The sequence below is a fragment of the Mus caroli genome, unplaced genomic scaffold (assembly GCF_978045245.1).
Source record: "Mus caroli unplaced genomic scaffold, Mus_caroli_1 scaffold_2, whole genome shotgun sequence".
Classification (NCBI taxonomy): domain Eukaryota; kingdom Metazoa; phylum Chordata; class Mammalia; order Rodentia; family Muridae; genus Mus; species Mus caroli.
Genome location: NW_028227257.1, coordinates 170,445,676 through 170,459,067, shown reverse-complemented (window position 1 = coordinate 170,459,067; position 13,392 = coordinate 170,445,676). Strand labels below are relative to the sequence as shown.

Here is a 13,392-nt window from a genome sequence, read left to right as displayed (position 1 = left end):
AATCTTACCTAGACCTTCTTGCCCAGGGTCTCAATGCCAATGGAGTGGGCTACAACATAAACCAGCTAAGAAACTGAACCCAGCTTGGGAATAAAGCAACAGGACCCTGCTGGAGAACAATGCTACACTACCTTGCCAAGGATGAAAGGGTCACTGCTATGTTACTCTCGGGGCTCACTAATCCCAGGGGACAGTCTTTTCCTGGAGGAGAAGAAACCCACTGGGTTTCTGCTTCTCTAATACTGGCTGCAAGATAACTGCCTACCACCCACACTTGGGATTTTAAAGATCTCCCCTCTCCTGGTCCTTAGACATCTTTATAATCTTGCACTAGTCTCTTCCATATTCAATGAATGCCTGCCACACTGGGCTCTTTTCTGGTACGTATCAAATGCGTTACAACTCTGGGTCCTTATATTACCTATTCCATCTCTTCAAACGCTTCTTCCCATAACTCCAAATAGAGGCTCCTCCGTGACTTTCAGACTTCTGCAAACTCTTTGCTCATGCCATCCAAAACACTGTCCCCACGTCCCTGCTTAGTACTCTGCTCCACTTCCACTACAGCACACGCCATCCCCTAAAGTGCCTCCTCTCGTGTTTGCTTACGCACTGCCTGTCGCCTTGCACTAGACAAGTTCCTTGATCAGTATTTCCACAGCAGATTTTCTTATGCCTGGACAATTTCCAGCTCACTAGGTGCTAAACACATATCCCTCTGAAATCTGACTTCTGAATATGTTATCAATGTCAAGATAACTCTGAATTAGCAACCAATACTCTAGGCCTATCTCACAATAAGATAGTTGGTAAGATTCCAAAAATCCTACAGTCTACTCCAAAAGTGAGCAAGGGAGAAAGAAAATGCTAATGTTTTCCTAGGAAAATGTAGCCAGATGCGAATAAATTGAAGCATTTCACCTTCACCTATAGCTTCAATGATGACTCAAGAACATAGAAACAAGGTGAAGAAATCTTAGTCAACTGGCATAGTATTCACAAAGCACTTGGAACTGCATTTCCACAGCCCAGTGCCCTGCTGGGGAGAGGAGGAGCTAGGACAAGTCTAGGCCTTGACACGCTATCCCAGCATCTGCCATCCTCCAGGATGTTACCTATTGCTGATGTTAATCCCCTTCTCCCTCATGGCATAAAGGAGCACAGCTATGCAGTATAAGGTCTCGGTGACATCTGGCATGGTCACTGTGGAGCTGGGTCTCCTGAGGCAGAAGAGCAGATGCTGGATGTCGTTCACACAGCTGGAGAGGAGCACCATGGCTGCCACCAAGGCCCAGACGTTAATGCCCTTCAAAGAGAGGTACAGGATAGGAGGAGAAGACCAGACCCAGTCACAACTAGGAAGGGAACCAAGGAACATTCCCAGCTTATTTTATTGTGCATCTGTAAGAAAGCCTTCAATTTCTCTGCCCCTTTCAAATTACCCAGTGTGTCAGCAAGGAGAGCCACGTTGCGGGCTAGAGAGATGGCTCAGTGGTTAAGAGCACTTGCTGATCATGTAGAAGACCCTGTTCAGTTCCCAGCACCAACATGGCAGCTTATAATTGCCTGTAACTTCATTTCCATGGGATCTCTTCTGACCTCCACAAGCTCCTGCACACATGTGGTGTACAGATGGATTCTTAGATACATACCCACATTAAGATAATATAAATATATACATTGGTTTGGGGCTGGGGCGGGTGGTATTTTTGTTGCTGTTGAGAAAGGGTTTCTCCGTGTAGCCCTGACTGTCCTAAAACTCAATCTGTAGGCTGGCCTTGAACTCAGAGATCCACCTGCCTCTGACTCCTGAGTGCTGGGATTAAAGGTATGAGCTACCACAGCTTGGCTTATAAAATTTTTTTTTAAGATGAATATTTCCTGGTTTTTTTTTTAAAGATTTATTTATTTATTTTATGTATGTGAGCACACTGTTGCGGTACCGATGGTTGTGAGCCTTCATGTGGTTGTTGGGAATTGAATTTTTAAGACCTCTGTCCTGCTCACTCTGGTCAACTCTGCTCGCTCCAGCCCAAAGATTTATTTATTATTATATGTGAGTACACTGTAGCTGGCTTCAGATGCACCAGAAGAGGGCGTCAGATCTCATTACGGGTGGTTGCTGGGATTTGAACTCAGGACCTCTGGAAGAGCAGTCAGTGCTCTTACCCTCTGAGCCATCTCGCCAGCCCTGGTTTATCATTTTTAAAGGGCTATCTTATAACGTAACCTTATCACTCAAAGTGCACAGAGGCTAGATAACTAGTGTTCAGGAAAATTTCGGAGGTTCCTCAACAGAACGGACTAAATGTTTCTTAAAATTCCTTTCAAATGAAAGAAGATACAAATAAGGCCTCTGATTTCTCCATCATGCTACTCAGAGATTCAATCAAAAATCTGAAAATAACCTTCAACTAATCTCAATCACTAACACAGTGAAAAATGATGTCTCCATTTCCCAGAGTGTCCCTCACGGCCTCTCAGTTCACATACATACCCCAGCCGCTGCATAGAGGTCAGGTAGTTGTTGCCGCATGCACGCCTCAGCCTCCAAAAGTAGAGGATGATCCCTCAGGCTCCACAGCACCCTCTCAGGGTCAACACTTGGGGAGCATTTGGTGGTGGCCGTGTATCTGTAAAATACTCAAGAGATGAGTCTAGAAGGAAGACAACTGTGAGCAAGGATGTACGAGAAAAGACTTTGAAAATTGTTTCCGAAACAATACTCACCGTATGAGGTTCAGCACACATAGGTCCGAATCCTTTTCTATGCCATGGCTCGAGAGAATGCCATCCACTTTGCTGACAGCCTGCTCTTCATTGATCAAGTATCGATGATATAGCTTCTTCCAAGGAATGAACTATGTAGTTAAAAAACAAAATGAAATAACATACATGCCATGATTCTCAGAAAGAGCACCTATACAGAAAACCTGCTACCGAGTGAAAAGCAAGTCCAGGAGGACTAAGCCTCCCAGTCCAAAGCTGGACAGACCCAGGAGAAACCCCGTGGGAACCTCAGCTGGAGGACAGGACAACTGGACCTTGGTTTTGGCTCTGACACAAACGTTCCAGGAGCTGGGGAAAACTAGTTCTTTAGTTTCCTTATCTGAAGTGCCAGGTGAGCAAGTTCCAAAAGCTGTACTGACCTTAAGTCAACAAATGTCACATGACAAAAGAAAGACATTATGGAATGATGATGCTACCCAGTGACATTTTCACCAAGATGTGATAGCAGGGCAGGTACCACCACACACCACACACATGTAGTTACACAAAGCAAAACTGACAGAACAAAGGAAGAAAGGTAGCAGGCATGTAAGGAGATGCTGGATTTAAATAGCACTACAGACTACTGAGCCTAACAGATCCATACAGATGCTCCATCCAACAGCAACAAAATCCATACTCATCCCAAGCCACAATATGTTAGACCATTTATTGGTTTACAAAGCCAGTCAATCGATTAAGATGGCTGAAGTTATGCCATGAATCTTTTCAGTAAAATGAGGACACTAGAAGTTAAGGCAGCAGGAAAGCTGAGCTACCCACCACTTAAATCAGGCATTCCTGTTCTAGAGATAAGGTGTCTCCAAGTAGCTGAGGCTGGTCTTAAACTTATAATCTGCCTACCTCCACCGTCCTAGTACTGGGATACAGGCATGTGTCGGTGCATCTGGCTACACAGTGCACCCTTAGAAGGGTCAAAGAAGAAATCATAAAGCTCCTTAAGACAAGTAAAGCGAAGACATAACACAACTTAGAGGACACTGTAAAAACAGCGGACAGCAAGCTTACAGGTAAGATGCTTCTTTTTAGAACAGAACGGGATAGAGCACTCAGTAGAGTGTCTGTGGTCGAGTGTTTGCCTACAATGTGCAAGGCATAGGTTCAATCCCTAGCACTGAAAGAAAAGATCTAAAAAAACAGACTACCTTCATACCTCAAAGAGGGAAAAAAAGGAACTAAGGTCAAAATTAGCAGAAGAAAGGAAATTACAAAGAGCAGAGCAGACGTGGGCACAGAAGTGCTTGTCTGTAACCAGCTGAGCAGGCAGCAGCAGGGGGATGGATGATTTGAAGCTACTCTGGGATACACAGTGAGACTGCACAAAAATAACAGTAACAGTAACAATTAAAAACCCTCGGCTAGATCAACTAAGAAAAATGAAAGGGACATTAAAATTAATGCCACAGAAGTAAAAGAACTACAAGGGGCAAAAATGGATAAATTCCTAGAAACACACATCCCACCAAGTCTGCAGAACAGAAACAGAATGACAGAAAGATAATGAGTGAAGAAACAGAATCAAACAGCAAAACTTGCACCAGAGAAAAGCCCGGGACCAGATGGCTTCACTGGGGAATCCTACAGAACATTTAACGAACAATCAACACCAGCATGCCTCAGACTCTGCCAAAGACTGAAGAGGAGGGAAAAGTGCCAAGTTCCTTTGGTGAGGCCAGCACTGCCATAACATGAGAGCAACTACTGAAAATACGCTGCTGTTGTCAATGGCCAGAGTGACCTCACTGTAACATTTTAAGAGAGAAAGACAAGCTTGGATATGGTCCCAAGAACTCCGTGTAACCAACCCTCCCTTCCCCACCCCTACAGCGCAGTGCAGACAACAGCTTGCCATAGCTGACACACACAGTGTGCACAAGCAGGGCTCACATCTCAACTCATAAAGACATTGTTCTGAAATCAGCAACTAAGATGCCATGGTGGAAAAAAAGCTAGTGACATTTTTCCTGACCTCTTTCATAATTAGAAGAAAAATTTAGCTTTCCTCTTTTAGGCTGTATGAAGTTCAACGTATGGGTGTCTGAGATCTAAGATAGAGATCTAAGATAGTGTGAAGACTGTACTTAGCAGCTGTCACTATGCTACAAAATAATGTACTAATTGTACCACAAATGCTACTGATAGTGTTTGGGTCACCACAAGGAAAAGAGAAAGAAAATTCAAGAGTCATGGATGTGCTAAGAAAATGTCCAAAGGAGGGTCTCAGGCCTAAGCTTCCCATAAACAACGTTACGTACACTGAGAAAACACAAACTATAAAGATTATGCTAATTCTACAGGCAGCAGATACCTGCCTCCCTAACAGAGGAGAGTCTTTTCTAGAAAAGTACTTTTCTATAACGATTAGGCAAAAAAGGAGAGAAGGCAGGAAAACAGGCATTCACTCTGCCCAGTCTGTGCACAGAAAATGGAAGTATTAAGTTATCCAAACAGGGAAATGAAAGAAGGCAAAGAAGAGAACGGGTTATTAAGACTAAATGCAGGACCGTAATTACACTAACAGAGCTATAAAATGCTGAAATGGCAAAGAGGAAATAATGGACTTCAATGGGTCAGGATGGGGAGGCACAGTTTGTACAATATGAAGTCTTGAAGAACATGCAAGACGGTAATGGACATACAGTGACATTAATCTAAGTGGGTTGTGTGATTACACCACATGGTGCCAGACATACACAGCCTAAGGAAGGTCAGGGCACAGATAAAAGCAGATATGAGAGAAGAAGGAAGGAAGGGTTCTAGAAGATTTGGTGGGGCATGCCTGGATGGCCCCAGATACCTGGGTAGTCTGTTCTTCATTCATGAGGCAAAGGGAAACCACCACTTTGAAAAGGTCCTCTCCTCAGAAATCCCCACTAAGTGAAGCTAATCTGTATGCTGTTTGAGGACTGAGCAATTAACTTACCAGCGGGTCATTGATTATTTCCCTCCACAGGTGGCACACCAGGCTGAGATTCCAGTAGAGGTCCTCCACTGGCAGGAAAGCAAAGATGTGTCTCAGCACTTCACTTGGCAGCCTGCAAATGTGGCTGGGCACTTCCTGACAAGGCAACATCCCAAGAAGCCCATAGTATGAGTCAGGCAAGGGATCAGGACCAATGTCCTCGATGTCTCGGCCAGCTTCCCCTGGCACTGGGGAGCACTGGGACAAACTGTCCTCTGCCCCTTGCCTGGTCTCCCTAAGCCTTGAACACGATGGGAACAAACGATGGCGTGGCGTCTTCTTAGTAACTCCATCCCACTGGCTGCTCTCTGTGGCTTCCTCAAAGCAGTGAGACCGCTTCCTGGCAGGCTGTGCAGATCCTGATGAGCCCAGCCTCGCTTCTCCATTATCCACCTGAGGCAGAGTACAACTGCTCTCTGCAGGAAAAATCATATCACCCTCAGAGTCCTGACAGCTGTCCTGGCCAACAGAATTGCTTTTGGCCATGTCATTGGTACAATGCTGGTGGCCAGCTAGGAAGAACTCAGAAATATATCTCTGACATCCTCGACCTATAGAGAGAACCCAAAAAAGAAGAAAAAGAAAAAATTCAGTGGCTGCTGACCCACTGAAGACCTGAGTAATACTATTTAATTATCTATGCTAACAGAGAAAAGACACACCGGTGTGCTTATAGGTCAAGTGGTTGTATAAGTAGCTAATATAAAATTAATCAGACCCATATTTAGCATGAGACAACTGTTGTGTACTAGTCAACACTCTAGCCTGTAAGCACATATATGAATACGGTCAGATGCTGCAAACTGGACACCTGAGTGGGCAGACAGACAAGAAATGGCTGCTCATAGTCACATGGCAGGCACAATGCAGCTCTCTCTTGGTACCGCAAGAGCAATTCTAAGTCTGCATAAGCAGAAAGAAACATGCTTTATCAGGTCCAGAGTATCTATTCTTCATCTGACCCTGCAAGTAAGTTTATTTTATTTTTATTTCCTATGGTGAATCTGTCATTTTTAAAACAAAGAGCTGAAATTTTCTCACTTTATTAGCATGATCCCATCTCTTCTTCACATGTACTCAGTCAGTGTTTTCTAAGGACATTTACTTTTGAGAAGACTATGAAACGACATTCCCTGACCTCATCACCTTGAAGACAGAGCCCAAACAACTGTGATCTCAAACATCACTGCAGTATTTTCTTAAGAAAGTATCAATATACAACAATATATACAGTTCCTTTCTAAATTGTAAAGCCAAAATCCTTATTTTGAAAAGAAAGAATGGTCAAAGCCAGAATTAGCCTTTAAATGAATGAATGGACATGAAAACACTGTCACGCTGGGGAGAGGAAACATCAACTATAATTGCTCCACAGCAGTTTAAGAGACAGAGTGTCCTTTAGTCAGGCCTGGGTGAATCTGGACACTTCCTAGTTGGCAAAGCCAGCCACACAGCAGTAAAACAGTGCTGTGCACTCAGCCTCAGAGGCCTGAGGAACTTACGAGGCAGGTAGAAGCTGGCTTATCCACAGACAAGCTAAGCATTAGAACTTGTAATTAGGTCTGAAACAGCCTCACGGAATGGTCACAGTAGTCCCCAAATTGAGAAATATGGGTTATTTAAACTAGATTGGATTCTGAAATTAGATGTATTAAGAAGAAAAGGCAATCTAAAATATGTTAAAATATGTGTTTGCATAAGAAATTTGTCTGATATAAAGAGGGGTGACAAGAAAAATCAAACTGCTAGAAGCTGACTTTCATGTATTAATGATATCAAAATTGAAGATTAATTAATAACCTGTACTTGATCATTATACATTGTACACTATAAATTATCACACTGTACTCCATTAATAAGGACAAATACTATGTGCCAATAAATCCTTTACAGTAACAGGGAAACACTTTAATAGGCTCTGAGAAATAGCTGTGACAAGATAGATCGTCATGTTTAAGACTATTAGCTCAATAATACGTATTCAGTTGATGTAAGAAAACTGAAGTCTTGTTACGGAGAAGGCTTATTGAGACAGCCTAGGTGCCAAGAAACGGGAGAAGCACAGGCCTGTAAGCACAGCCATCTGGAGGCAGAGGCAGGAGGATCACAAGTTTACGTAATCCTCTCAAGCAGAGAGAGCTGGGAGCTGGGGTAAAGCTTCCAGTACAGTAGTAGCCTAGCACACAGGACCAGGGTTCAATCCCCAGTCCTCAGTATAACACCAAAAGAAGTGAGTGCACTGTAGGAGGGAACATTTTAAAGGGAAATGATTATCTTGTGGCTCTCCTGACAGTAAGCCATGGGTGCCTGCAGACTGGATGACTGCAGAACACTGACTGTGGGCCGTGTCTTTTATTACTTTATAATTAGGTACGCTGACAGTCTTACTTGGGCTCTAACATTAGAGAAGGACAGAATTTCAATGGAAAACATACAAATAATGAATACAAGTGTCATCCTGTTGTAACAGGTCAGGAAAATCAAGCAGTGACATTTACAAACATGGATATGAAACCGGAAAACATTCAAAGGCACACTAACCACAGATTTTGAAATGGAAGCCATACCCCTATTCCGTCCTTTTGTTCTGGGTCTAGGATAGAGACCATGGTTAGGGTCTCTGTTTGTCCATCTCTGACTGAAGGGCTGAGTCACAGCCAAATGACTCCGGGCCAAATGCTGGCAGTCGACCACTGTAAGATGCTTCCGCTTAAACCGTCTCACTGTTTTGGAACAGGAAGAAGAAATGGGAGTGCTTGTTAGTTCTTCCCAAACACTGGCCAGCCAGTGAGTTATACTCAAATTATAGAAAAATACTGAGGACTGAATTTGAAGACCACTACAATGTCCAAAGTTCAATGTCTTAAGTATCATCTCTTAGCATTTAAGAACATTTACGGCCACCACCCCCTTGAACAAACCCAACTTGTTGGGCTTGTTTAATACTTAGATAGGATTTAATCCCAGTACTTGGGAGGCAGAGGCAGGCAGATTTCTGAGTTCGAGGCCAGCCTGGTCTACAGAGTGAGTTCCTGGACAGCCAAGGCTATACAGAGAAACCTTGTCTCAAAAAAAAAAAAAAAAGAAAAGAAGAGAAAAAGAAAAAGAAAAAGAAAAAGAAAAAGAAAAAGAAAGAGAAAGAAAGACCAACCTTAGGAGAATTTTTGTTGTTGTTGGGTATTTTTGGTTTGGGTTTTTTCGAGTCAGAGTTTCCCTGTGTAGCCTTAGCTGTCCTAGAAATCACTCTGTAGACCAGGCTGGCCTCAAACTCATAGAGATCCACCTGCCTCTGGCCTCTGGCCTCTGGCCTCTGGCCTCTGGCCTCTGGCTCTGGCTCTGCCTCCTGAGTACTGGGATTTAAGGCATGTGGCACTACACCCCAGCAAGATAGGAGAGTTTAAAGCAGCCCTCCCAGATGACACTTTAAGATCCTAAAAATGTTTTTATCTATTTGAAATGTTTAAACTTATACTTTATAGAAGCTTTGATCATGAAATACTCAAAAGAAGTTGTCCAGCCTAAAAACACTGCATACTGGCTCTCATATGTGGCTCCTCCATTTGAACCTTCAGATCTGTGTCTCTAATTCAGAGCCTGTAGAGGTCAGGAAGATAGAAAGGGCCCAAGAGAGGAAACAGGGAAGAGACCATAAGGGGCAAAGGAATGTGATTAATAAATAATGGATAACAGACTTGGCAAGGTACAGCCTTCATTTAAGCCACATTTATACAATAATCATAGAAAATTAAGAGCTGGCTATAACTTCACTCTAAGAATAAAAACTTGTTATTTTCTGCTTGCTTGCTTTGTGTAGAAGATAGGATCTTATCATTTTGCCTTGGTTTGCCTGAACGCAGACATCCTCCTGTCTGCCAAAATGAAAATGTTTACAGCTTTCTTTCTTTCAATGGAATGAATACAACGACTTCTTTTATATCACAACTTTTAAAAAGACAGGCATGAGGACCTCAGCTCAAATCCCCAGAACCCATGTTGAGAGAGGTGGGGTGGAGCACAGCGGCCTAGGTCTGTGGTCTCAACCTGGACGGCCAAGACAGGAAGATCCCCGAGCTTACGGCCAGCTCGTAGCCAAGACAGGAAGATCCCCGAGCTTACGGCCAGCTCGTAGCCAAGACAGGAAGATCCCCGAGCTTACGGCCAGCTCGTAGCCAAGACAGGAAGATCCCCGAGCTTACGGCCAGCTCGTAGCCAAATCAGCAAACTCTAGGCTCAATGGAGACTGTATCACAAAGTAAGGTAGAGTGTGCTATCTGCCATCAACATCTGGTTTATGTGAATGCATGTATGTGTGCAACACACACACACACACACACAGCACTGAATACAGGGCAGAGAAAGGTAAAACACTCTGCCTAGCATGCACAGACTATGAAGCCCCAGGTTCAGGATGGAGACACACACAGACACACACACACACACACACACTAAGGCCCTAGGTTAGTATCAATATATAATACTGAGTATAACTACAGATTATGCTTTCTGTGACTATTTCTGCTCAGTACCCAAGCAGTTGAGAAATAACCCATCTATTTTCAGTTAATTCTTTGAAGTTGTTTTTTTTTTTTCCCCCCCCCAAGACAGGGTTTCTCTGTATAGCCCTGGCTGTCCTGGAACTCACTCTGGAGACCAGGCTGGCCTCGAACTCAGAAATCCTCCTGCCTCTGCCTCTGCCTCCTGAGTGCTCGGATTAAAGGCGTGTGCCACCACGGCCGGTTTCTCTGAAGTTTTAATCTGTCTTTAAAAATTAAAAGTCCATGACTAGTGTAACATTCCTAAAAACTTACTTGCATACACATTAATGCCTAAAAGGATACCGGAGACCTTATGACCATCTCATTCAGAAGGCACAGCACTACCATGTTAGGCACCACAACAGAATGTACACATGGCTCCTAGGAAGGAAGGAAGCGCTGGGTAGCTCTGGTCAGTCAGTTTGATCTTAGAGGCGTCACTGATTATTGAGAAAACCCAGAGAAATGTTAATATCATATGCAAAGTTACCTACGTACTTCTCCTGGTTAGCAAAGCTTATCGAACTTGAGGAAAACATGGAAATATGAAGACAGGAAGTACACAGCAGGCCAACTGCAGCCAATCCTGTGTTCCCGTGTTCCTAGAAACACCTTTAATCACAGCAAGCAATAAATCTCATTCACATACTTAGAATGGAAAATCTAACATTTAATCCCAGGACTGAGAAGCAGAGGTTGGGGTCTGATGAATTAAAAACCAACCTAGTCTACATACTGAGCCCAGGCTAGCCAGGGTTACATAGTAAACTCTGTCTCAAAAATACAAACAAGCCGGCCAGTGGTGGCACACGCCTTTAATCCCAGTACTTGATTCATTTTTTACTTTTTATTAAAAATCAACTTGTAAAACAAGTCACAAAAGTGAAACTTTAGGATTTTGTGGCACAAGCTATTACTTCTCCTCCTTAGCACAAACCCTCTGCACTTCTTGGTTCTGATGCAACTGCTCTCGCTTTAAGCCTAGGCCCTTACCAATGCTGAGCACATAAAAGGATGTGTATCTCATGTGCTCTGTTTTTCCCCACAACCAAGTTAAACAGGCAGCTGATTCTCTTGGATGCTAATAGAACATTCTAGACTATGATGTGGCTCTGTGTTCTGAAGACACGCTGGGGAAGAATTCTCCTCGCAGTCTGAGTACTTAAGATTACCGCTCTAAAAAGAACCTTCTCCACCAAACACAAACACCCACGAGCTACCACCGCCGCGAGCTGTTTTAGATTGTTATGTAATTAAAACAAAAAGTTCTACCATTCGGTCAGTCTACGTTTGGAGCTATTGGTTACTGCAACAAAAGTTATGCTAATTATTCCAGGATTACTTGAAATTGACACCAAATAATCTCTTTGTCCCTCAATCTTTACTAAATAGAACTCATGCTAAAAAATCCTCTAGAACTTACAGTTTATAGACCTACATAGACAAGATGAAGACTAATTTCTTAGAACTCCTAGAGAAGTCGATTATTATTAAATAACTGCTCTTAAAATTAGAAAACAAACAAACAAGCCAGCTTCCTCCTACAAGGTTCCTCACTCAAGAGAATACTGCTCCGAACGCAAATTTAACTTTGCTAATTAGATAATGTGCCACCCTCCTCACCTCCAAAGCTTTGAACATGCACAAGTAGACGGGTGAGGTACTGTATGATAGAGTCCATTATTACTATGACTCTGGTATTTGAACCCTCCAATGACAGCCAGTAAAACTGAGAGTCCAAATAAATATAGTCAAAAGTGGTATCCCTCAACTCTGTCATTCTAAGTTGCCACTCAAGCCAGGAAGTACTTAGCTGTGAGACAGCCACTCTGCACATTTCTGAGACACTTACAATGCTTTTATAAATGTCTATTAAAGTATACCTTATAGATTATTGTCTTAATATATATTTGTTGTGTTGTATCAATAGTGATTATTTATATAATGATTTATATTAGGCTCTGAGGCTAAATGTTTTCTGTAAGGTATATAGGAAAGAGAAATGAAGAACATATTTCTACCCAGTATCCTCTGTTTATAACTTCATAAATAACTGCTAATTAGATGAAAAGCTGCACAGCTATGGGGCTGCCTTTTAAAGTTGGGCTGTGGTGGCTTCAACTGTCTCACAGCTCCTTAAGCTTCTTGCAGCCCACAGCCTACTTTACAGTGCAGTGCCTTCCCTAAGTTCTCATTTCATCTGCAAAATAACCCCATGATTGGTCAATTAAAGTGGGGCTTAGAAAAGACCTGCTTCAAGCCACAACTCAGCTCCTAAGCAATAGCATCAGGGGCTGGAAAGATAGATCCGTGGTAAGAGACCTTGCTGCTCTAGGAGAGGGCCAGAATTCAGTTCCCAGCATCCACGTGTGGGCAGCTCACAATAACTTGTAACTCCAGCTCCAGGGGGATCAATGATTTTCTGGCCTCTGCAGGTATTTGCACACTCTGCTGTACACATGCACACATGAATTTCTTTCTTTTTTTAAACTAATAACATCACCAGAAGAACTTGGCTTTTCTGACTTAGTCTGGTGTGTTTTCGACTCTAACATTCTGCCTTTCTAGGCCCAGAAAACTTTACAGGAGGTTGGAAAAATCTCACATTAGTGGAACATAAAGAGATATAACTAACCCCAGCACTCAGGGATTGTGGATCAGCCTGGATGCAAAACTTTATTAAAAACAAAACAAACACCCTCAAGCTGAATTCTTATACCATTTTTAAAAAACGGTTATATCTCACAAAGACAGTTAGTAGCAAATATTCAGAAAAAAATGAACTATAAGAGAAATGTCACTATACAGTCTACAGTATAGACTCAAAATGGGAAAAAAAACTTTTAAATATTTTGTCCCATTTAACTCAAAGGAAAACAGACAAACACCAAACACAAAGAGTGCACACCAGTTCTCATTCCTCTTTCTGTCATTCAGTCTTCATGGAAAGACCTACCAGCCACTCCCTGCTTTTCTAACTCCACAGGTCCGCATCAGTTAGCCCAAACTTTGCTACGGGAGTGTGATAGGAAAGGATACATGCATCAGGAGGCCAGGTCAAGCTTAGGTGTCATTTCTCACAATCTGTCATGTTTCTCTAACTGG

General features: G+C 42.8%; 1 protein-coding gene across 4 annotated transcripts in view; it reads right to left on the bottom strand.

The window, feature by feature from the left end:
- Fbh1 (F-box DNA helicase 1) overlaps positions 1 to 13,392 on the bottom strand; it is a 34,115-nt gene that overhangs the window by 17,743 nt on the left and 2,980 nt on the right. For 2 of the 4 annotated variants that reach the window (XM_021182533.3, XM_021182525.2), the window contains exons 2-6: positions 8,320 to 8,475; positions 5,714 to 6,303; positions 2,731 to 2,861; positions 2,498 to 2,633; positions 1,116 to 1,306 (exon numbers count right to left, since the gene is read on the bottom strand). In XM_021182533.3, the coding sequence (XP_021038192.1) occupies positions 1,116 to 1,306; positions 2,498 to 2,633; positions 2,731 to 2,861; positions 5,714 to 6,238 (983 nt within the window). In that variant the 5' untranslated portion in view covers positions 6,239 to 6,303; positions 8,320 to 8,475. Of the gene's footprint in view, positions 1 to 1,115; positions 1,307 to 2,497; positions 2,634 to 2,730; positions 2,862 to 5,713; positions 6,304 to 8,293; positions 8,476 to 13,392 lie in introns of all 4 variants that reach the window. The other 2 variants (XM_021182539.2, XM_085835194.1) reach the window with 1 other exon arrangement.